Source organism: Eubalaena glacialis, chromosome 2, assembly GCF_028564815.1.
Source record: "Eubalaena glacialis isolate mEubGla1 chromosome 2, mEubGla1.1.hap2.+ XY, whole genome shotgun sequence".
Taxonomy (NCBI): domain Eukaryota; kingdom Metazoa; phylum Chordata; class Mammalia; order Artiodactyla; family Balaenidae; genus Eubalaena; species Eubalaena glacialis.
In genome coordinates, this window is record NC_083717.1 from 99,486,814 (window position 1) to 99,512,491 (window position 25,678).

Consider the following 25,678-nt stretch of genomic DNA (forward strand, 5'->3'; position numbering starts at 1 on the left):
AATATAATGGAATAGCTTTCAAGTGAAATTATATGTAACTATGAGAAAATATAGGTAACTATTTGATCTTGAGACCTTGAGGTAGGAAAGAACATTTTAAGCACAAAAGCAAAAGAAGAACCCATAAATGAAGGACTTTATACATCTGACTACATGAAAATGGAAAATTTTAAATACTCCCCACCAAAAAAACCCCCAGCAAACAGAATTAAAAGATAATACCCAGGGCTGAATGGTGTGGTGTAAAGAACATGAGTTTTGGGAGTCAGATACAGCTAAGTCTGATCTGACTGTCAATTCCTTCACTCACTGGCTCTGTGTCCTTGAACAGGATGCTCTCTAAGCCTCAGTGACCTGTCTGTAAAATGGGAATAATCATAATAATGATAAGAATAGCAACTACCTCATAAGGTTGTTACTAGGATAAGGACTTTTTTGACACACATACCTAAAGCTCTTAGCATAGTGCCTGGCAAGTTTTAGGTTCTCAATAAATGTTATAATCATTACTAAGGGAAAAATATTGCAACATGTGTAATACACAAAAAGCAAATAGCTTTTCTATATAAAAGGTATTTGTAAATTAGTAAGGAAAAACTTTTTAAAACAAATTAAAAAATGAGTTAAAACATGAAAAAATCTCACACAATGATTTTAAATCACCAATAAACATATGAAAAAAAAATTCATCCTCACTGTAATCAAACACCTGCAGCCCCCTCCCTGATGTTAGGGATTCAACCTGTCCCAGGGTTGGGTCCCGCTTATTTATTTATTTATTTATTTACTTAGTGTCCTACAATTCAACTCAATTCTTCCTTTTAAAAAATTGTGTTTCAGGTGTACAGTTCAACATCTGTATACAGTAGAGTAGACTACCCTAAGTCTAGCTACCATCCATCAACATACAGTTGACTACTTTCACCCAACACTCCAACCTCCTTCCCCTCTGGTAATCACTAATCTCTTCTCTGTATCTATGAGTTTGTTTTATTTTGTTTCTTGGGTTTTTTGTTTAAGATTTCACACTTGAGTGAAATCATATGGTATTTGGCTTTCTCCATCTAATTTCAATTAGCATAATTCTCTCAAGGTCCAACTATGTTGTCACAAATGGCAAGACTTCATTATTTTTTATGGCTGAATAGTATTCCATTTCATCTTCTTTATCCATTCATTCATCGATGGGCACTTAGGTTGTTTCCATATCTTGGCTATTGTAAATAATGCTGCAATGAACAAAGGGGTGCATATATCTTTTCAAATTAGCGTTTTTGTGTTCTTCAGGTAAATACCCAGAAGTGGAATAGCTGGGTCACATGGTAGTTATATTTTTAATTTTTTGAGGAATCTCCATACTAATTTCCATAGTGGCTGCACCAATTTACAGTACCACCAATAGTGCATAAGGGTTCCCTTTTCTCCACATCCTCCCCAATATTTGTTATTCCCTGTATTTTCAATAATAGCCATTCTAACAGGTGTGAGGTGATATCTCATTGTGGTTTTGATTTGTATTTCCCTGATAACTAGTGATGTTGAACTTTTTTTCATGTGCCTGTTGGCCATCTCTATATCTTCTTTGGAAAAATGTCTATTCAGATCCTCTGTCCATTTCTTGAATCAGGTTTTTTGTTGTTGTTGATGTAGGAGCTTTTAAATATATTTTGGATAATAACCCCTTATCAGATATATGATTTGCAAATAACTTCTACCATTCAGTAGATTGTTCTTCATTTTGTTGATGGGTTCCTTTGCTGTGCAGAAGCTTTTTACTTTGATTTGGTCCCATTTGTTTATTTTTGCTTTTGTTTCCCTTGCCTTTGGAGTAAGATCCACAAAAACATAGCTAAGACTGATGTCAATCAGGTTACTGCCTATGTTTTCTTCTAGTAATCGTTATGGTTTCAGGTCTTTCTTTCAAGTCTTTAATCTATTTTGAGTTAATTTTTGTGTATGGTGTAAGATAGTGGTCTAGTTTCTTTCTTCCTTCTTTCTTTTCTTTTTTTTTTTTTGGCATATGGCTGTCCAGTTTTCACAACAATATTTACTGAAGAGACTGTCTTTCTCCATTGTATGTTCTCTGCTCCTCCTTTGTCATATATTGTCCATATATGTGTAGGTTAATTTCTTAGTTCTTAATTCTGTTCCACTGATCTATGTGTCTGTTTTTGTGTCAGTATCAGTATAGCATAGTATAGTATAGTATAGTATAGTATAGTATAGTATAGTATAGTATAGTATAGTATAGTATAGTATAGTTTGAAATCAGGGAATGTGATACTTCCCCAGCTTTGTTCTTCTTTATCAAGATTATTTTGGCTATTCAGGGTCTTTTGTAGTTCTGTACAAATTTTAGAATTATTTGTTTAAGTTCTGTGAAATTTGTCATTGACATTTTGATAGTGATTGCGTTGAATCTGTAGATTGCTTTGGGTAGTTTGGACACTTTAATAATATTAATTATTGCAATCCATGAGCACAGAATATCTTTCCACTTATTTATGTCTCCTTCAATTTCTTTCATTAATGTCTTGTAGTTTTCAACATATAGGTCTTTTACCTCCTTGGTTAATTTTTTTTTTATAAATTTATTTATTTTATTTATATTTATTTTTGGCTGTGTTGGGTCTTTGTTGCTGCGTGCAGGCTTTCTCTAGTTGTGGTGAGCGGGGGCTACTCTTCGCTGTGGTGCACGGGCTTCTCATTGCGGTGGCTTCTCTTGTTGAGGAGCATGGGCTCTAAGTGCACGGGCTTCAGTAGTTGTGGCTCATGGGCTCTAGAGCGCAGGCTCAGTAGTTGTGGCACATGGGCTTAGTTGCTCCACAGCATGTAGGATCTTCCCGGACCAGGGCTCGAACCCGTGTCCCCTGCATTGGCAGGCAGATTCTAAACCACTGCGCCACCAGGGAAGCCCCTCCGTAGTTAATTTTATTCCTAGGTATTTTATTCTTTTTAATTTGGGTTTGCATTGCTAATGGGTTTGTTTTCTTAATTTCTCTTTCTGATAGTTTGTTCTTAGTGTATAGATATGTCACAGATTTTTTTTTTTTTTTGGCCACACCAAGCAGCTCTGAGGGATCTTAGTTCCCTAACCAGGGTTCAAACCTGGGCCTCCTGCAGTGGAAGCGCAGAATCCTAACCACTGGACTGCCAGGGAATTCCCGCCACAGATTTTTATATATTGATTTTGTATCCTGCTACTGTTCTGAATTCATTTATTAGTTCCAACAATTTTTTGATAGAGTCTAGGGTTTTCTATGTATATTATCATGTCATCTGAAAATAGTGACAGTTTTTACTTCTTCCTTTCCTATTTGTATACCTTTATACCTGTAATACCTTTTATTAATTTTTCTTGCCAAATTGCTGTGGCTAGAACTTCCAATACTATGTTGAGCAACGGTGGTTAGAGTGGGCATCCTTGTCTTGTTTCTGATCTTAGAGGAAAAGTTTTCAGCTTTTTGTTGTTGAGTGTGATGTTAGTTGTGGGTCTGTCATATATGGCCTTTATTATGCTGAGGTATGTTCCTTCTATACCCACGTTGTTGAGAGTTTTTATCATTAATGGATGTTGAATTTTGACAAATGCTTTTTCTGCATCTATTGTATTAAAATACATCTAGTCTAAAATGTGAAGTGGATAGCTGGTGGGAGGCAGCTGCATGGCACAGGGAGATCAGCTCGGTGCTTTGTGACCACCTAGAGGGGTGGGATAGGGAGGGTGGGAGGGAGACGCAAGAGGGAGGAGATATGGGGATGTATGTGTGCGTGTGGCTGATTCACTTTGTTGTACAGCATAAACTAGCACAACATTGTGAAGCAATTATACTCCAATAAAGATGTTAAAATAAAATAAAATAAAATACATCTGGTCTAACGTGTCATTTAAGTCTGCTGTTTCCTTATTGATTTTCTGTCTGTATGGTTTATCCATTGATGTAAATGGGGTGTTATAGTTCCCTACTATTATTATATTGCTTTTAATTTCTCCCTTTAAGTCCATTACTATTTGCTTTATATATCTTGGTGCTCCTCTGTTGGGTGCATATACCTTTATAAATGTTACATCTTCTTACTGGATTGACCCCTTTATCATTACCTAATGCCCTTCTTTGTCTTTTATTACAGTCTTTGTTTAAAGCCTATTTTGTCTGATGTGAGTATATCTACTCCAGCTTTCTTTTCTTTTCCATTTATATAGAATATTTTTTCCATCCTTCACCTTTAGTCTGTGTGTGTACTTACTTCTTCTTTTTTTTTTTTGCAAAAAACTTACCTCTTCTTATTATTTTTTTGTTGTACTTTTTTTTAACTTTTTATTTTATACTGGAGTGTAGCCAATTAACAATGTTGTGATAGTTTCAGATGCGCAGCAAAGCAACTCAGCCATACATATACACGTATCCATTCTCCCCCAGACTCCCCTCCCATCCAGGCTGCCACATAACATTGAGCAGAGTTCCCTGTGCTATACAGTAGGTCCTTGTTGGTTATCCTTTTTAAATATAGTAGTGTGTGTGTGTACTTACTTCTGAAGTGAGTCTCTTGTAGGCAGTATATAGATGAGTCTTGTTTGTTTGTTTTTTTCAATCCATTCAGCTACTTTGTCTTTTGATTGGAAAATTTATTCCATCTACATTTAAAGTAATTATTGATAGGTATGTACTTATTGCCATTTTGTTAATTGTTTTCTGGCTGTTTTTGTGGTTCCTATTTGTTCCTTTCTTCTTCTCTTTCTCTCTATCTTTGTGTTTTGGTGGTTTTCTTTAGCGGTATGTTTCAATTCATTTCTCATTTTCTTTTGGGTATTTACTATAAGTTTTTTCCCTGTGGTTACCATGAGGTTCACATATAACATCTTATGTAAATAGCAGTCTGTTTCAAGTTGGTAGCAACTTAAATGTGAACACATTCCAAAACTTTATATTTTTACACCCCTCCACATTTCATACTTGTGATGAGACATTTTAAATCTTTTAATTTTACGTATCCTTTAACTAATTATTTTAATTGTAGTTAATTTTACTACTTTTGTTTTTTTAACATTCCTGGTTGCTTTATAGGTGATTATCCACCACCTTTATATAATATTTATTTTTTCCAGTGAAATCTTTTACTTTCATACGTTTTCATATAATTAATTAGTGCCATTTTTTCAACTTAAAGAAGTCCCTTTAATATTTCTTATAGAGCCAGTTTAGTAGTGGTGAATGTCTTTAGCTTTTGCTTAACTGGGAAACTCAATTTTTCCTTCAATTCTGAATGATCGCCTTGCTTGGTAGAGAATTCTTGATTGGAAGCTTTTTCCTTTCAACACTTTGAATATGTTATGCCACTCCCTCTGGCCCATAAGGTTTCTGCTGAAAAATTTGCTGATAGTCATATGGGGTTTTTCTTGTATGTAACAAGTTGTTTTTCCCTTGCTGATTTTAAGATTCTCTCTTTATCCTTAACTTTTACCATTTTAATCATAATGTATCTTAGTGTGTGTATCTTTGGGTTCATCTTATTTGGAACTCTCTAGGCTCCCTGGTCTTGAATGTCTGTTTCCTTCCCCAGATTAGGAAAGTTTTCAGCCACAATTTCTTCAAATAATTATTCTGGCCTTTTCTCTCTCTCTTCTCCTTTTGGAACCCCTATAATGCAAATGTCATTCCACTTGATGTTGTCCCAAAGTTCCCTTAGGGTATTCTTCATTCTTTTAAATTATTTTTTTCATTTTGCTGCTCTGTTTGGGTGAGTTCCATTGCTTTGTCTTCCAGTTCACTGATTTCTTCTTCTACCTCATCCAATCTGCTGTTGAACCCCTCTAGTGGATTTTTTTCAATTCATTTAAAACTTCTGTTTGGTATTTTCTTATATATTCTATCTTTTTGTGAAATTCTCACTGCGTTTGTCCATTCTTCTCCTGAGTTCAGTGAGCATCTTTATGATCATTATTATGAACACTTTATCAGGTATATTGCTTATCTCCATTTCACTTAGTTCCTATTTTGAGGTTTTGCCTTGTTCTTTTAATTGGAACATATTCCTCTGTCTCCTCATTTTGCCTAATTTTCTGTGTTTGTTTCTATGTATTAGGTAAATCAGCTACCTTTCCCAGTCTTGAAGAAGTAGCCTTATGTAGGAGATGTCCTGTGAGGCTCAGAAGTGCAATCCCACCTGGCCACCAGTGCCAGTAATCAGGGGTGTCCCCTATGTGGGCTGCATGTACCCTCCTGTTGTGTCCAGGTTGTAGCTACTCCTGCGGTACATTGGTGGGTGGAGCTGGCCCCATGAATGGTTGTGCAGCCTGGTTGTGGTGGCTGTTGTATGCTGGTGGGTGGGGCTAGCCCTTGAAATGGCTGTGTGGCCTGCTACAGTGGCTTCCAGGCACTGGTGGATGAGTTATTGCACAGCTGGCTGTAAGGCCTGGCCAAGGCACAGGGGTAGGCAGGGCTCTTGGTGGGGCATGACCGTTGAGGCTAACAGGTTATATAGAGATTTCCAAAATGGTGCCCTCCAGTGCCAGTATTAGCAAGGCAGCCTGAGATCACAAAAATGGCTCTCATCAGTGTCTCAGTCCCAGGGTAGTGTCCCAACTGGTTCCTGCCTCTTTGGTAGATACTTCAAGATTAGTAAGTGGGTCCCCCTCACCTATGGTCCAGGCACTTTCAATCTGGTGTTTTTGCACTGATTTTCAGGTTGAGTGAGTCTGTGCATGAGCTCTTTAAGTGGTGGTTTTCTGTTCCCTAGAGTTCCATAATTTTCCTGGACATATTTCCTATTGGTTTTCAAAGCCAGGTGTTTTGGGTGCTCATCTCTCCTGTGCATGATCTAAGGGTTGGGTTGCCTCATGTGGAGCTCAAATCCCTTGCTCCTCAGAAAAAAACTCTGCCTTTGTGATCCTTCCCGATTGTGGATTTCCATGGCTAGGGTGTGGTTTTTTCCTTGGCATGAGGATATTTCTGTTTCTCTTGTTTGCTTTGATGTTGTCCTTTTACCTTTTGTTCTGGAGACTCTGTTCATCCAGTTTTCATGTCCTTTTCAGAGGGAATTATTCCATATGTAGTTGTAGATTTGTTGTGTCTGTGGGTGGAGGTGAGTTCAGGATCTTCCTATGCTGCCATCTTGAACCCTCTCCTGGGCCCTCCTCTTTTAAACATCAAACTACCAAGCCTCTAATATCTTCTCCCACCCAATCTAGCCAATGATTCTTCAATTTAGGATGTATTAGAATCACCTAGAGTGCAATCTACATACAGATTTCCAGACTCAACCTTCACTGATTCTGACTCAGCAGATCCAGAATGTAGCCCAGACATCAGCATTTTTAAACAGATGCTCCCAGGTCTTTTTGATGAAGATGACCCCCACCCACACTTTGAGAAGTTCTACCCTGTACCATCAAAAACAAGGGCTTGTTCCAGCGTCTTTCAGTTCCTGCAGTCTCTCTCTCTCTTTTTTCCTCTCCCAGAAAACTCCCTATGAACTCAGACCTTAAGAACAGAGTCCTGACTAACGAGGTGGGGCTCTTTTTGTTCTTCTCCTGATGATTTTTCAGCAATTAAAAAAAAAATAAAACCAGAAAGGATCACAGGGTAACTTCTCCATAAGTCACCATGCTTTGTTAACTTATTAACATGCAAAACACTTTTAAAATTAGAGTTTTTATATCTTTCTGTATTTTCCAAGTTACTATAATGGAAACATTAACAATCAGAAAAAAAGTTGCAGAACTCCTAGTCATTCTCACTCTTCGTATATCATCCTAGCTGTAGCTCTGATGTCGCTTTCCCAAAAGTCTTTCTCCCCCATCTCAGGTTGGAGATGTTCTTATCTCCCCCAGCATCCCTCACTTCTCCCATCAGGGCACTCTTGTCATTGCCTGGTTATTTGTTTGTTCCCCACTAATTGTAAGCATCTCGGGGAGGGGAAGTATATATCTTGTTTATTTTTATAACCTCAACACATAGCCAATAGCTTTCCACATAGTAAGCTGTGAATGAATGAATTCTTCATTCCTCAGCAGGAAACAGAATATTCAAGAAGCTAGAGGCAAGACTGAACATGTTAAATAGAAATTTAAAAAATATTAAAAAAACCCAATTCAAACTTATAGAAATGAAAGTTAGAATGTCTGAGGTGAAAAGTACACTGAGTGGGACTAAGAGCAGAGGAAAGATTAATGAATTTGAAGACATAACAATAGAAACTAGACAAAATGGAACACATGGAGAAAAAAGACTTAAAAAGCAAACAGGTCATCAGTGAGCTGTGGAAAAACTTAAAGTAGCCCAATACATGTGTAATTAGAGTCCCTGGCTGGCAGGATGGGCAGAAAAATATTTGAAGAAATAATGGCAGAAAATTTCCCAATTTTAATGAGAACTATAAACCCACATTTCCAATAAGCTCAGCAAAACACAAGCAAAAGAAACATGGAGAAAATGACACTAAGGCATATAATAATAAAACTGCTTAAAACATTCAGTAAAGGGTAAATCTTAGGGGCAGCCAGAGGAAGAAAAGACACAACCCACAGAGGGGAACAAAGACAAGAACAGCAGGCTTCTCATTGCAAACAGGCAAGTGAGAAGATAGTGGGGTGACATCTTTCAAGTACTAAAAGGGAAACATTCTCAATTCTATACTCAGAATAATTTTCCAGAATGAAGGCCAGGACTTCAGACATGTTTTACATCTCCCTCTATCATGCTCCACCTAAAATGAACCACCTGCCGTTCAAGGGCCTTTTTGCCTTTCTGAAGCCCTGCCCGTCTCCCAAGTTTCAGGTCAAATGCCACCTTCTTCTTGAAACCTTTCCTGATTGCCCACTGGATTTTATTCTTACTTCTCTTAGGGTCTTACCATCCTTTGCTCTGTCATATGTGCTTGAGGATTTTCCCCTCCCACTAGCCGATGAATTCCCTGAGGGCTCCTTTCTTGTTTTTCCTATCACCACAGTGTGCACCCACACTGCCCAGAACAGGCACTTAGCATCTGTTATACTGACTTACATATTACCTAATCCCTGAAAGATTTCTTTTAAACTTCTTTCCAAGATATTTCTGATGACATAGAAGTACCTATTTATTCATTAACAAATACTTGATAAGTTGGGCCCTATGTTTGTAAAGGTAAGACAATCCCTGGGTACAAAAAGCTTGCAATATAGTTAATTAATTTAATTAGTTGTTTATACAAGAGTTTTAAGTAAAATAATCTGGGTTTAATAAGGAGTAGATAGACTCTTGGTTAGAGCCTCCCTGTGTCCAGGTCATAAGTATTATCATGCTCAGCATCTCCACTATTTCCTGGGTATACCTCCAACTGGAATTCCTTCCCTCCCAGACTCTGGTATTCAGCTGTCTCTTCAATATCTTCACTTGAACATCTAACAGAAATCTCAATGTCAACATACCCCAAACTGAACTCCTGATATTCCCCTCAAAATTGTTCCATCTGCAATTCTTCTATCTCATTAATGGCAATTCTATCTTTCCACTGCTTGGTCACTAACCCTGAAGTCACTGAACTCCTTTTTTCCCCCCTCATATTCAAGCTGTCAGCAAATTCCATCAGCTGGACATCAGACATATCTAGACACTGCCCACTTATCATTCTACTGCTACCACCCTGGCCTCAGCCACTGTCTTTTTTCACTGGAGTAGCTAAATAAATGGCCTCCCTGCTACCACAGCCCACCCTCCCCACACAGAGAGTCTAGTCCTATCATAGTGATCCTTTGAAAAGGCAGGTCAGATCATATCACTCCTCTGCCTAAAATCCTCCAAAGACTCCCCATAAGGGCCAATGTCTTCACAACAGCCTGCAAGGCCCTACTTGAACTGGTCCCCTTGTCCTTCCTTCCCCCAGTTATCCTCTCCCAGTCTTCTTGCTGTTCCTTGTGCTCTGGGGACACTCTCCTATCTCAGTGTCTTTGCACTTGCTGTTCCCTCTGCCTGAACAGCCCTCCCCTAGATTTCCACATGGCTCACTCCCTCACCTCCTTCAAGTTTTTGCTCAAATGTCACCTTCTTAGTGAGGCCTTCCCCACCCAGAAGACTTCCAATTGCATCTTCCCCTTCCTGCTCCCTAATCCTCAACGCTGCTTTATTGTTCTTCACAGCACTCATCACTTTCTAATATTGTAGATAATTTACTTATTTACTTTGGTTCTTGTCTGCTCCTCCCCCCTTCCCCCACCGAACATAAACCCCAACAGGACAGGGATTTGCATGGTTTGTTCATACTGTTTCTTGTGCACCCACAGTTGTGCCTGTGATATAGTAGGTGCTCAGTGACTACATGCCGAAACTAACACACACCTCCAAAACTCTTAGTATGAAAAGAAACTAGGTTCAGAAACTGGCAGATACCTTAGTCTATATTTGCCCTTGCTGAGTTGTGGATGCATTTTATGAGTGAAGAGGTATTCATCAAATACCTCACTAGAGGTCTAGCGAAGAGTGGAGATATATTTAAAGAGACAAGGTGACCAAAGATGACAAATTAGAGACCAAAACTGTACACAAAGTTTTAGTTGTGTGATACAGACAGTAAGTGCAGAAGAGGTTAGGGGTGGAAGAGATGAGTGTTTTGAAGTGAGCTAAGAATCACTTGTCTCCCCCAGGCCTCTAATGGAGTTTTCTGAAGCAGGAGTACTGCTGGAATAATCTCTCACTAACTGTTAATAACAATATTTTGTGCTCACATTGTTCCCTTCAACAAGCATCTTCAGTTAATTTTTGATTTTTATCTAAGCATTCTTATCTTCACCTTATAGTCAGAAAAGTATACATAAACCATAGTTAAGTAACTTGTCCAATGTTGGGGGAATGGACAAAGAATTAATCCATTATCTCAAACTCTGCCCTTTGGCATTCTTTGTATATAGCAAAAACATTTGTGAAGATGTTTTGTCAACCTACTCCCTGCTCAGCCCCCTCCTCCCTCCGCTCAGAGAATAGCTACAAGTGGTTAGCCCAGAAAATATTTAGAGGAGGTCCTTGGGTTGAGATGCTCACCCACAAAATAATTGTTGATGATGTTAGCATCAGAACACTGGCTGGATGGAACTGTTGGTTTGACAAACATGCTGTTCCTATGGGGTTCAAAAAGATTTGGTTTATGAAAGGATAAATGCATGAGTTCACCTTGAACATGAATAAAATATTTGCAAATTATCCTTAGTATAATTAACATCCCTAAATTCAATACCCAGCATATATATATATATATATATATATTGAACCCACGAACCATAAAAATGACTATCTGGGAAATAACATTCTTTCTAGAAGTCTGTGTGTTTCCCTTATGCCACCCGAGATACCAGACCTTGGAGTTATTCTAGAACCTGCCCTTTCTCCGGCAAGTTCTATTGATTCAATCTCCATTGTTTTAATTACAAGGCTTCAAAATTCCCTGAAGCACAAAAAGGAAGGATTTGAGAAATACTAAACATCAGTAACAACAAGGTAACATATATTGAGTTCTAGGCACCATGCTAAGGACTTCACATGGATTACTGAATTGAATCCTTATGATAACACCTAAGGTAGATACTACTGTCATTGCCTTCTTAAGAATGAGGAAACTGAGATTCAGAGAGGTTGAGTGATCTGTTAAAGGTCACACAGCTAAGAGGGGAGCTAGGAGTAAACACATAGTATGAGTCCAGCACTCATTATAAAGGCTTTCGGGTCTGTCTTTTACTTTTTAGACTTGTAAAGACCTCTCTCATGGAGAAGACAGAATTCTTCTTGGAAGAAATGGGTTCTCCTTTCCTTGAATATTCTTTCACTCTTCAGTTTTCCTTCCCTCTTTTTTCCTCTCTTTTCATCTCATATTCAGTCTCAAAACAAATTTAGCATCCTCACTTCTAAATTAACCCACTTTAGGTTCCTCAGTTCTGTCCATTATGCCACCATCTTTGGATGGATCGGGACCAGGTGGCTCCTTTCTCTTTCTTATATCCAATTAGTTCCCAAGTTCAATGCATTCTTATTTCTTGGTATTTCTAGGATCTATATCTTCTCCATTTCTGATGCCATCACCTTAGCCAGACAGAACCATTTCCTGCCTGGACTAATGCAATAATGTCCTAACTTTCTTCCTGTCTCTTGTCTCTCCCCTATGCAGTCCTTCCTGCATTGTACAGCCAGACCAGTCTTATAAAACCACATTCTTCATGATTGCCCCATGAAAAATTCTCCCAATTACCCATCAGATTCATTCTCAACTTTTCAAAAGTAGAAATTCAAGGCTCTCTCTCATGTAGCCATCTTAATTCCTCTCCCACAGCCCAAACTCCCCAGTGCAGGAAAGCTTCTTGCTCTTCCAAGCCTTGTACCACATTCATTCCTGTCCCTAGACCTTGGCTCAAGTTATTACCTGCACTTGGAATGATTTTCCCTCCTTGCGTGCTCAAATCTCACCAACCCTTCAATGCCCATTTCAAGTTCTGTCTCCTCCATGAAACCTGCCTTCATCACTTTAGTGAGGATTGATTTTCTCTCTTTGTCACTGCCCTGATGCTTACTGTAAAGGATTTTTCTCTAAAGGTCTTCCTGTTCAGAGGGATTTATTCCAAGGTCCTCAAGTGCTGCCTAAAGGGAGAGGGCCTTTTCTACCTTTGAGTGAAAGGATTCCAGACCCCAATTACACTAAGTTACTGAAAAACTGGGGAATTATTTTGCAGCTGCCAGCTCATCATTTTAGCTTGGGTACAGTTATCCACAACGCATTTCCAAGTCCTTCTCAGTTTTTACATACAGCCTGTGTAGGATCTCCAAAGTTCCCAGCACTTTGATAAGCACAAGAAACTTTCTGAGTGGCAAGATGAAGGGGTTATTCTACCTATTGCGTTCAGAACAAATTGCATTTTAAGTGATCTTTAGTTGGCATTGTTATTTTAACTCTACCTTTCAGTAAAGAAAATTGTGTCTCAACTTTAGTCAGACTAGAAGTAAATTTTATCTACTTAAAATATAGAGCTATTAAAATCCAAAGAGCTACATAAAAAAAAAGCAACTGATGGGCTGAAAAATGCTCCCTTTGTAGAAGAATTACAACCTAAAATCATCAGCTTGTTTTACACAACATGACCTTTAGTCTGTAGATAAAATGCATGTAAATGAAGCTTGAATGTCAACTAGATTTGGCCAAGGATTTTTTCTGGTGGGGAGGGGAGGGAGGGAAGGAGAGTTTGAATAATGTAGATTTTTTTTAAAAATGTCTTTTTTTCCAGATAAGTATGTTTTATCAGATATAAAGACTATTTTGATAGTTCTCACATAGGTACCTATATCCTAGAGAACATGAGACCCCTAAGAAGTAAATTGTTCTCCTTTCTTAGAAGTTTTTTGCTCTACCTTCCACTCACATTTTGTCAATTTTCCAAATGAAAGCACCCAAAACTTTTTTCAGGACTGCCACCAACAGGAATCAGCAGGAGTTAACAACAGCTACGCCAGTCAGAGATGGGGTGAATGTGACTCTCTTCTACTGGGTGTCAAACCTCGTCATCAGTGGCCATGAAGAAGGGGTGAGGCCCCAGGAAAGCCTGAACTGTTGAAGAAGCCTTGTTGCCATATCAAGGCTAATTCTGTTTTGTTTTCAATGACAAGATGATTTAGGTTGGTGTGATGCCACCCTAGGCTTCAAAAGGCCAAATATGATCTCGAAGCAGCAGCTGATAAAAGCACATATGATCAGACAACTTGGCATTCTGAAGAAAGTGGAGATGAAGAGTAAACCCAGAAACAAGATACTGAGGGCTTTGGGCAAGGAGGGCTGCATGATAAAGTCATAGTGATTAATCTCAGTAACAGCAACAATGAACACTTACTAGAACTCTGACTATAGCAGGCACTGTCCTTTACCTACATTATTTCCCTTAAACCTCCTAACAGCCCTATGAGGTGCATACTATTATCTCAGTCTTACAGAGGAGGAAACTGAGGCTTGGGGAAATTAAAAGACTTGCCCAAGGTCGCCCAGCTACCAAGCTGCGGGCCCAGGATGAGAATCCGTCTGACTCGTGGGTTAGACGACTGCCACAACATACCTCAGGGAAGCATCAGGGAGAGAGAATTTGGCTGCAAACCTGACTGTGAAGAAGGAATCCCAGGTCTCTCAAGTTAAGGGCAGGAACACAGTGGCTGAAGGTGGCAGTAGCGCCACGTGGAGGTGAGCTTGGACCAGCCAAAGATGGATCCTGAGACACGGGCTTTACGGAGGATGAACAGCCATTTGGCATTGGAAGACCCGTGATTTGAGCAGTTGTTCTGCAACTCAGGACCTCAGAGCAGGTCCAAATGGTTTAATGCCTTTCATGTGGTCAACACAACTTCCCTGTCCCTATGGGTCCAGATGCTCAGTCTTGACCCATTTGTTTCTCACATAAGTCCTTAGAGAATCATGACAACTGTACATCTACACTGAATGCTTTATTTGCATGTGTGCAAAATATGTGTCAATGAAGAAAGTGTCTGAAGGATGTAGCTAAGGGGCCAACTCTCTCCTGTCTTCCTCACATACCATCATGACCTGATACATGAGTGAAGTTTATGGGTGTGTTCACAGTACCAATACCAGACACAGTCTTAGCAGAGATGTAGCTTCAAATTCTCTTACCCTTGATACCTGGAAATGGCTTCTAACATGCAAATTAACCCCACAGTGTCAGGTGTGACATCCCAAGTGCCCACGTGCACATGCTGCTATGAGGAAGGCCACGGAAACCCACCTCCCAGTCTCTCCATGTGGGTTATTACTTTGGCTGCCCAGTCTTTTTTTGTTCTGCTCTATCAGGCCTCTGAGCTCTCATCAGGGTCCACTTCATGTGACAGGACCTAATGGGGTATATGTTTCTCCCCTTCAACTGAAGAGAATAGATGGGGTGTGAAACAAGGCCTAGATATGGGGTTAAATGGGTGGCTAAAAGCTGTCCTAACATTGACTGCTCTTGACTTGGGAAGTCAGCTTAGGGGGAGCAAAGGCTTGAGGGCTGGCTCAGCCCCACAGCCTCCCTCTAGAGTGAAACCACAGTCTCAGGGCAGCTCTGTCCTGGGCTCTGTTTCCTTGTGGGAGGTCTTAAACTCCAGGGTTAACCCTATGCTAGAAGAACCCTGATTTTACTAAATTAGCTCTCCAAAGGAACCATCCCTAGCACCCCTCCGTTCCCATGGACCACTGTCTAAATGAGAGGTCAGCAAACTTTTCTGCAAAGGACAAGACAGAAAATATATTAGGCTTCGTGGGCCGTATGGTCTCTGGTGCAACTACTCAGTTCTCCGGTTGTCATGTGTCAAGCAGCCACAGACAATACATAAACAAGTGGGCATGGATGTATTCCAATAAAACTTTATGGTTACTGAAACTTGAATTTCATATAATGTTCATGTGTCATAAAATATTATTCCTCTTTTGATTTATTTTCCTATCCATTTATAAATTTAAAAATCATTCTTAAGTCATGGGCTGCACAAAAACAAGTAGCAGGCTTGATGTGACCTTAGGCCATAGTTTGTTAACCCCTGGTCTAAATCCTCAGCTTTTACACCCTGGAAGTGACCCAGTTCAAGGAGTGGGAAAGGCAGGGGTTACCTTCCTTTCCTTCAAGGAAATATAGCATCCATACAAGCAGAAGCTGTAACTACAGGTAATGTGATTTTTGTCCCCTGTAAACAAGATAATGTATAGATCCATATGAGTGTACCTCACAGCAGTCATCATGAAAAGTTCTGTTTGCTATAATGTGTTACTGCTTAACATAGCTGGAATCTCCTCCTTGAGAATGACCTTCAGAACACATGTTTTGAAAAGCCATAGTGACAGGAAATCTCCATCCTCCGAAGGTGGAGTTAATGTTTAGAGACAGCCAGAAACAAAACAAAATGAAACAAACCAAACCAAACTGAATGCAAAAATCCATCTCCATTTAACCACCAATAATGATAACAATGGCATAGATACCACTATCCTTCCAGAACCAGGCTGGGAAATCAGTGGTGGGGGTGGAGGTTGTGCTGGAACTAAATAAAGCCATTTTTGTTCAAAACTACTCATGATTATGAGATGAGCCTGCTGCAAACTAAGCTTGGAAGTCTTAACGTGGCCCCTAACAATGTGAGTGTTGTCTGGCCAACACACTGCCAGTCAATTCAAAAACATTTTGAGGGAATTTTTGTCAATACTTCAAAGCCAAGAGATTTCACATAAAAAGTCAGATTTGGGCTTCCCTGGTGGCGCAGTGGTTGAGAATCTGTCTGCCAATGCAGGGGACACAGGTTCGAGCCCTGGTCTGGGAAGATCCCACATGCCGCGGACCAACTAGGCCCATGAGCCACAATTACTGAGCCTGCGCGTCTGAAGCCTGTGCTCCGCAACAAGAGAGGCCGCGATAGTGAGAGGCCTGTGCACCACGATGAAGAGTGGCCCCCACTCGCCACAACTAGAGAAAGCCCTCGCACAGAGACGAAGACCCAACACACCCAAAAATAAATAAATTAATAAAATTAAAAAAAAAAAAGTCAGAATTTTTACTTTTCTTGACAAAATCAAAAGATCAGGCACACTGGGCTCTCGTTCTCATACAGCAACCACCAGCAAAAGCCTCCCCTTATAGACACAGCACATGAACCTTGGGCTGGAGCAGTCCCTACCATGCCCTATGGCCCCCAGCCCAGGGGCAGCTGCCATGTAACCTCGTGCTTATGGCCTTTTCACTCACGATAAGAGTAACACAGTCACATGGTTCAAAAGTCAAAATGATGCACAAAGCTATGCAGTGAAAGGCTCATTCCCACCTCATCCCCACCCTCCCTAATACTTTCATTAATTTCATTTATTTTTCCCCCTTCTTCCTTACACTTTTGTCACTTAAAATATATCCTGGGGATTGTTCTCATAGCAGAACATAGAGAATTTACTTATTCTTGTTTTACAGCTACCTCGTATCCCAGTGGATGTATAGGTCAGTTTATTTAACTAGTCCTGTAGTGGACACAGGTTAATAGTCTTTTGTTTTTACAAATATTCTGCAATGAATAACTATGTGCATACGTCATTTCAGAGGTGATAAAGTCTGTTGTGCAGGATAAATTCCCACAAGCAAGATTACTGGGTCAGAGGGTAAATGTGTTTGTAATCCAAAGGTATTGCCAAATTGGCTTCCATATGGGTTGTAGCATTTTGCACTCCAAACAGCAATGCAAGAGCATGTCTGTTTCCCTTCAGTTTCCCCAACCGAATATGTCGACAAACTTTTGCAGTTGTCATTCTGACAGGTAAAAATTATATTTCAGAGCAGTTGTAATTTGCATTTTTGAATCAAGAGTTCTTTTCCTGTGTTTTTAAGAGAAATTTGTATTTCTTTTCCTGAGAACTATCTGTTCCATACTCCTACTGGATTCCTATTTCTGTTGCAGATTTCCCTATTAAATTCTTATCTTTTACATCAACTTCTAGAACTGCTATATATATTCAGAAGAGTAGCCCTGTACCTATGATATGAGCTGCAAATATTTCTTTCCAGTTTGTCATTTATCTTTTGCCTCTGTTTATGGTGTATGCATTTGTTTTTATTGTTGTTTGTGATGCAGTTTTGTTGTTGTGTGTGCTTTTTAAATGTGGTTAAATTTACTTATTTATTTATTGTTTGCTTCAGGCTTTTGAGTTATAGTTTGAAAGAAAGGTATTCCCCATTCCAAAATTAAAAATGAATTTACTCATATTTTCTTCTAGCAATTTTAGAGTTTCATTTTTTAAATGTAAATCTTTGATCCATTTAAAGCTTGTTAAGGTGCACATTGTGAGAAGTAAAACTTTCTTGGGTGCTCGACCCAAGATTTCAGGGAGGATGATAAAGCTACCAGAACATCAATAAGAGTGAGATGTGAAGAATGGGTGAGAGAGAGCAGCTGATGAGAGGAAGAGTGAGAAGAGGGGTGGCAAGGGAGTGGAGACTAAACAGAAGCAGCATCTCCTGCAGGAGTTCCTGGCAGATGGGTTCCATTACTGGTCAAGCTCAGTGGTACCCAGGGCCCCTTTTATTACTTTTCTCCAAAGTACCTACTTACTTTTAAAGATTTAATGTGTTTGGCTGTACCAAACTAACTGTACTTAAGTAATAATTAGTTATGTTGCCCTTTTAACAAAGTCATTTACAGCTGCCAATCAGTTTCCGGTCAGACTGTGCTAACCAGAATGACCACGCTGAGTTGATGTACTTTCAGCCAAAAGCACAGAACTTAGAAGTGTCAGTTGGCTTAAGAAGGCTCATCTTGGATAAATGAGCCATTTTGGAAGACTTTTTGAAACGCTGAAATTAGTCTGCATACAGCTTACTTCTTCGTTCCTAGATCTCTAAGGACATGGGACTTCTGATTTCACCCTCATTCAAGACCTACTGGTGCTATATAAAAGGGCAAGGGAAAGTGTAGACTTCAACCTTAAGAAGTGGGCACACTGACCTCCATGATGTACACTAAATAGTTCTCTTAGCAGCTTTTCTACTCAAGGTGCCCTGAGAAAGTTCTTAAAAATTGTTTCCTCATGTGAATAATTCTCTGTTCTGAGAAAAACAGAGAGTAAAAATGAGAAAAATCTGCAAAAGTGAATGGTGAAATTGTTGCTAAAATAAAGTATGTAAAAGGTTTTTCACCAATTAAGTTGGTTCCTCTGCCCAAAGTAGAGGCCTCAAGGGAGAACTGATGAGAGTGAGATGCTTAACACAGCTGACCGTCATCGGGAAGGCATGCCAAGGTCCTTTGTGTTGGTGAGTGGGCACCCACCCCTAACAATTAATTCAGAATCTCTGGGAGGTGGGGCCTAGGCATCAAGCATGTTTAAACTCCCCATATGATTTCAATGTGCAACCACTGCTATGGAACGGTGTTATTCAAAATGTTGTTCTCAGACCAGCAGCACTGATGTCAGCGGGAACTTGCTACAAATGCAGAAGCTCAGGCCCCAACTTAGACCTTCTCAATCAGAATCTGTATTTTAACAAAATCCCCAAAATGTTCACAAGCACATTAAAGTTAGAGAAGCCATGGTCTAGAGGAGCTTTTCTCAAAGTGTGGCACCTAGACCACCTGTATCAAACTCATCAAGGGGTTGGGAAGGTGGGGGAATGGGGATCAGGGAACTTCTTAAGGAAGCTGATTCTGGAGATTATAATTCTACAAGTCTGAGGGTGGGGCCCTGAAATCTGCATTTTTAATATGTTCCCAGGTGATCCCTAAGCCTACTGTTTGAGAACTACTCCCAAGAGGAATATGATGGTGGCTTTCTCCTGGCCTGCATAGAAAGTCCCTCAGTGACTCCAAAAGGTCAAAGCACACCCATTCCAAGTGGGGGATGAGTTGGGGATAATCTACAAGTGCTTCTCAGCCTGACAAATGTAATGTTTCTGCTGACTTGCAACAGAGCAGGTGGTGGTAGTTAAATCAGCTTTCATATTGACACAGAAATGAGTCTCTGCGTTCTCTTGGGTTAGTGACTGAACAGGATGCAATTTGGATACATAAGCCTCTACCTTAAAAGCAGGATTAAAAATATAAAATGTTGATGTTCAGAGGCATCCTTCTCAGACGATTTCAAAAACCCCTCAAAATGCGTGGTGGAGAGCCAAGAAAGAGTGAATTCCCTTAAGGAGATTTCTTCGTTTTACAGAGTTCTTTTTTTTTGAAATTTTTGCTTGGGCCCAGATTTCTAAATGATAACGTGGGTAAAAACTGAATCCAGGAATGGAAAATGTGATCTTTCTCATAAGATGTGTTTGAAGTGTGTAGTACTTCCATGTAGTCTTATTTTATCTTTTTTATATAAAATACTCCTTGATTGATTGATTGATTTTTGGCTGCATTGGGTCCCTGCCGCTGCCCGCGGGCCCTCTCCAGCCGCGGCGAGCCGGGGCCACTCTCAGCCGCGGTGCTTGGGCCCCTCATTGCGGTGGCCCCTACTGCCGCAGAGCATGGGCTCCAGGCGCACGGGCCTCAGCAGTTGTGGCTCCCAGGCTCAGTAGTTGTGGCTCACACGGGGGCTCCAGAGCGCAGGCTCAGCAGCCGTGGCGCAGGGGCCCAGCCGCTCTGCCGCATGTGGGATCCTCCCGCACCAGGGCTCGAACTCTTCCCCCCTCCTCTTCCCTCCTCCCTCCCCCCTCACATTGGCAGGTGGACTCCCAACCACTGGGCCACCAGGGAAGTCCTCCATGTAGTTTTAAAAGCACTTCAGCTCATGTAAGATATTTAAAAGCTTCTATAAGAGGTTTAAGTGGATTTATCTTCAAATACCTAGGATTCCAAAATATGGCTCACACTTGACTTGAGGTGACAGAACTGAAATCTTCGTAATTTTAAAGTGAAATAAGACCATAGCGGTTGTAACGGATAATTAAATGGAATGGGGAACTGCAATGTGATCTAAATGTAATTGTTAGATAATTACTGAGTTAAAATCAGCAAAAGCAAAGAAAGTTAACACTGGAAAAAAGATTTTTGAGGCTTTGCTTTAAAGACTTTTTTAACAGCAGTGTTTCTTAAACCTTTTGGGGGGAGTGCAATGGAGCCCCTTTGAAAATCTAACGAAAAGCTATGGACTCTCCCTAGATGCACGCGCCTGCGAGAGCACACACTGACATTTTCTGAAGTTCCATAGACTTCTTAGAGCCCATATGATGAACCTCAGCTTTGACATTGCGTTTTAAGAAAATTGCTCTATGTTGATTTCCACTATTTGTAACCACTTTAGACACAAGAGTAAGTTTCTCCGTAGAAAGCTCCCGGGGGTTGGTAAAATTAGGGCTGATTGTTTTCACTTAAACAGAGACTATTACGTCGGCAGTCTTGTGCTGATGAGCCGAGGCCAGGTGAAACGCCAGACCACTAGATCATGCCAGGGAAAGAATCCCTTTATTGAAGAAGCCTGCGCTCTCTCAGAAATTCTACCTCCGTGCTCTCAGGGGGCCCCTACGAATTGCACAGGCACAACCCGGGGCTGCTGTGGCTCCTGGCACACCAGAAGGTGAAAACTTATGTCCAAAGTTAGGAAGTAGGCTCTTAAAAACACTGCCTACTCCCCTCATTTATTTGCAGACTGAACGACGTCAGAGGTGGAAGACTTACCCCTTCACCCCCTCCCCCATTTAACAGATGAAGAAACTGACCCCAGAGGGCTAAGGTGCTTGCCAAGGTGACTTCCCCAGCGGGCTCACACCCAGGACCTCTCCCCACGGCACCTTGCCATCTGGCTAGGGGAGGAGAGGGCGTCTAGGGCTCTCTCCCCACACTGTACGCCGCCCACCCCGGCGGGGGCGTCAAGGGGAGCTGAGCCCCCGCCTACCGGCACCATGGAGTAGGTCATCATCAACAGCATGTCGTGGCTCTCGGCGCGGATGTACTGCGCCGGCTCCCCGCCGTGGCTGCGCTTGTTGCGCGCGGCGCTCACAGGGTCTGGCTGTGGCGCGGGCGCCCGGCGAGGTGCGTGACTCAGCTCCGCCAGGAAGGCGCGCAGGGCGCTGTCCTCGCGCTGCTCCCGGCCACGCTGCGCCTCCAGCGCCCGCAGCGCCGCGCTCAGCCCGCGCCACTGGCACAGCGCGAACACCGTGCCCGCAGCATTGAGCGCCGAGAGCAGGGCCACGGCGGCCAGGGCGCCGCGCAGTCCCCAGCCCGCGCCCCCGCGGCCTCGCTCCGCGCCTCCGGCCATGCTCTGCGCGCCTCGGGCCGGGTCGGGCAAGGCTCTGCCGCCTTTCAACCCCGCAGCCTTTATACGCTGTGGGCAAGCCGTGGGCTGGTGGCAGCGCCGTGAATCACGCCGCCCTTTGGCCCGGCTGGTGGGGCGGGTTGGGGACAGTAATGGTGGCGCCCGAGCAGCCCGGAGGGACAGGCAGGCGGAGAGGGGGAGAGGAGCGAGTGGAGACAGTCCGCGGAGGGGGGCAGGGCTCACGCTCCTGGTGCCCGGCCAAGCAAACCAGCAAACCCGTCTCTCCTTCCTTTTCCCCCGCTGCCCTGCGCGTGGGCATTGCCGTGGCCCAGACGGGCAGAACGAGGGTCAGACTGAGGGGGAGAGCAGGAATTCTTATGGCCTGAGAAGTCGCTGGATTCCACCACCTCCTCCCCCCACACTGCCCTCTCTGGAGAAAAGGATCAGCATGCCCAGATGCCAAGGCATGTGCCCACTGTCCCTGGGAGGTCTGCTGCTGGGCTGGGTCCCAGGCTGCCTATCATTCCTCCCCAGGGTCATAAGGCCTCATGTGGCCACTGAAGACCCCACTCGATCTTTCCTAGGAAGGGAATGGCTAGAGACAGGAAAACAGCTGGCATTGGAGGGTTAAAAAAAGCCACCCATCAGAACCAGAAAAGCCCAGCCCTGCATGACAAGCAGGAATCATCTGTGAAGGGAGATTTTTCAGGATGTGACAGGCCAAGAACTCTCCCATGAGATCCATATCTGGGAGGTAGCAAGGTGATGAGAAAAAAAACTCCAGAGTGGAAATCAGGAGAACTGGTTCTAACCCTATCCTGCTGCTACCCAGCTGGGGGACTTTGAGCATGTCACAAGACCACTCTGGACTGATTCTGAGGTGCTTTCTGGCTGAAGGGTTGGGACTCTGGGTCCCTGCTGGACCTTACCTTACTTAGCCTGTCTTACTTGAGGGGGCAGTTGCCTCATACCTCCTGGCTACCCCTTCACAGCCCCCATTTCCTGTTAGCTCATTTGCTTGCTGTGCCTCAAGGGCCACTGTCCCCCCCTCCCCCATGCAGAGTCACTTCTCAGTCTCCTCCAAGGACCTCTTCATCCCTATTTTTCTCAGCTTTCTCTAGAATGGCTCTGCCTCCCTGGGGCCCCAGGGCATGCAGGAGGCCCTGGTGGTGTGGGAAGCCACAACTAGAAGACAAGATTGCGGTTTCCACAGCCCATTATCTCAGAGAAGGAGGTGGCTCCCTGCCACTGAGCCAGCTGGAGCTTCAAGGTTCTGTGTCAAGGTCTGGATTCCTGAGTTTTAATTGGGACATTGACCAACTTGCATATTCTTAAAAGAACATCCAGGATGAGGCATCAGGAAAGCATGAAGGACCAAGTGGTTCATGAAGGACCTCAACTATGGGGACATGATGTCTGAGAGGGGATGGGGGTGATACAGACAACGTTGTCCAGTTCCTCCCAACTCCAACATATTATGACCTATTGGAAGAATTGCCATGTGCCCTCATCTCTTTTCATCTAGGCATAGGATGCCAACTGTCAGGCTTAGGACCAATGGGGAGAAGCCATGGAGAGACAGAGTTGGAGGTTGGCCCCAGTAAGATTTTCATTATGTCACTAAAAACTTACTGAGCGCCTACTGTGTGTTGGGCACAGTAATGGGTGTTGGAGGTACAGAAATGAACAAGACAAGCAGCTTTTGCAGTGTAAGCAGTTGGAGTCCCATGGAGCCTCCTGAGCTTCTCTTTATCCTAACATTCATACAGCTTCTGTTGCCAGAACATCTGTCACCAATGCCCACCATTAACAACAGAGTATACAGCTCCTGAGGTTAGGGGTCACATCCTGTTTAACCCTGTCTCCCCCCAACACCCAGCACAGTCCCTGGCTTAAAATGGCCATTCAATAATTACCTGTTGAATAAGCAAATAAACAAACGAATGAAAGGCTGTATGGTGAGGGCAAGGCTATGTTAAATGATGTGTGTGTAGTGGTGGTAGGGCTTAAGAATGAAACCCTGCTTATGCCACAGAACAGGCCCCACCTTCCTTGGAAGGCTGCCTGTCTAATGGTCAGGAGAGTGAAAGTAGCCTGACACACACATCCCCACCCCCTCTGGTTCAGAGCCCACAGCCAGTAGAAGATGTTCAATGGACTTTAGTGTGGTTGGCTATGGGCTGTCTGAACTTGCTGATATCCATATACTGTGCCTGTGCTGTTGACCAACTTCTTAGTTCTTCCAGATCTTAGTTCTTTAGTTGGGTTATAGTATGCTTAAGGAAGGGACCTCTCTTCACTGTGTCCATCACAGCATGGACTTGTGCAAAGTAGTAATATTTGATTACTTGGTTGTCAATGCTTTTTTAGGAACAGAACTTTGAGTGGGTGGTAAACTTGGCCTTTTGTCTGAATACAGTGACTTTGAGGTTGGTTATGTGGGGCGCTTCAATCTGTGGCTTCCTAAGCCTCCTGAGACTTTTTGAGAGGCTGATATGTCTATGTAGGCTGCCCTGTCTAGTATTCTCTGGATGAGCTGGTACATTCTACTTATTATTAAAAAATAAAGTTAGCTATTAATCTGGCCTGTTTTGTTGATATAGGGGGTTCAAGATACAGCGAGGACATGGGGAGATATCTGAGTTTCCTTTTCTGGAGACCAAAGAAGCCAAGAACATCATGTGCTATCTTTACAATGGGAAGTAGTTTTTCCATTAAAAGGCAGATGCTTCGTTTCCAAAGGTTAAATAGAATGGTCCTCAGAAAATGATTCCAGCTGGTTAACTTTAGGGCCCTGAAGAATAAAATCCAATTCAAGAATATACTCCAACTTTAATTCCATGGCATTTTCTCCTGATTGTGAAGTGAATAATTTTCATTTACTTTAAGGCCTGGCACTTGGGTATTTTGGTCCAAAGGTTGGCAGCTATGTTGTGACTTCTGATGGTGCTTTGCTGCCTCCCCAGCCCCATCCTTCCTCTTTGCCACCGGTTAGGGAGAAAGTCTCTCTAATAATTGCCAGCATGTACGTCTATCTTCCGCCCAACCACCTCTGGTTTTAACTCCCCATTTCTATACTTTAACCCCAAGAAACTTCAAGCCACCCAACCAAAGTGAGAAATTCTCTCATTTTCCTTGTTTGTTCACTTGTTCATTCATTCAACCATTCATTTATCCACTTATTCAACAAATCGAGTGCTTACTATCTGCCAGGAACTGTGCCAGGAGCTAGGCATAAGATAGAGAGCAAACCCAGACACCATTCCTGCCTTCCTGAAGCCTACAGTCTAAGAGGGGAGACAGATTAACCAAGTACTCACAGATGTGAGGGTATAATTCTAAATGAGATGATGAGATAGATGCCCTGAAAAAAAGGAGTGTGATTCTGTGAGATTATATCACCGAGGTACCTGTCCTAGACGTGGAGTGTGGTGCCAGGGAAGGCTTCCCAGAGGAACTGATGGTGCTTGAGTTGGAAACTAAAGGTGAGTCATCATTAACTAGGTGACAGTTTGGGTGGGAGAGTTGCAGGCAGAGGGGAGAGCATGTGTGAGGCCCTATAGCAGGAGGTACCATGGCTTATTTGAGGAACCATTAAGAAGGCCAATGTGGCTGCAGCATGGAGAGCACTGGAAGCAAGGAGGGGAGGGAGTGAAATGAGGCTGGAGACAGAGTTAGGGGCCAGTCTCTGTGGGTGGGACTTTGTAGGGCTGGGGTCTTTATTGTAAGAGGAGTGGGAAGCCAGTGAGGGGTTTTAAGTGTATGTGTGTGTGGGGGGGGTTGGTTTGGTGGATGACAGATGACAGCGTTTCGTTTTCAAAGATTACCTTTTCTTGCAGGATTTGCAGTGGCTCCTGTCACTACAGAAACTATGTATGATCTCTGACAAGCACCAGGCTAAATCTCAGCCTTTAAACCCACTTTTCCAAATGAAATAAGAAAACACTGAGTTCTGGAAAGTGCCACTTTCTCTTTCACTGCA

At 42.4% G+C, this 25,678-nt stretch overlaps 1 protein-coding gene across 2 annotated transcripts in view; it reads right to left on the reverse strand.

Moving 5' to 3' along the window:
* The window catches only part of GLDN (gliomedin), a 67,229-nt gene extending 45,309 nt beyond the window's left edge, over nt 1-21,920 (reverse strand). For both annotated transcript variants that reach the window (XM_061182131.1, XM_061182130.1), the window contains exon 1: nt 21,337-21,920. In XM_061182131.1, coding sequence (XP_061038114.1) covers nt 21,337-21,699 — 363 coding nt within the window. In that variant the 5' untranslated portion in view covers nt 21,700-21,920. The remainder of the gene's footprint in view (nt 1-21,336) is intronic.
* Between the last annotated feature and the right edge of the window lie 3,758 nt (nt 21,921-25,678).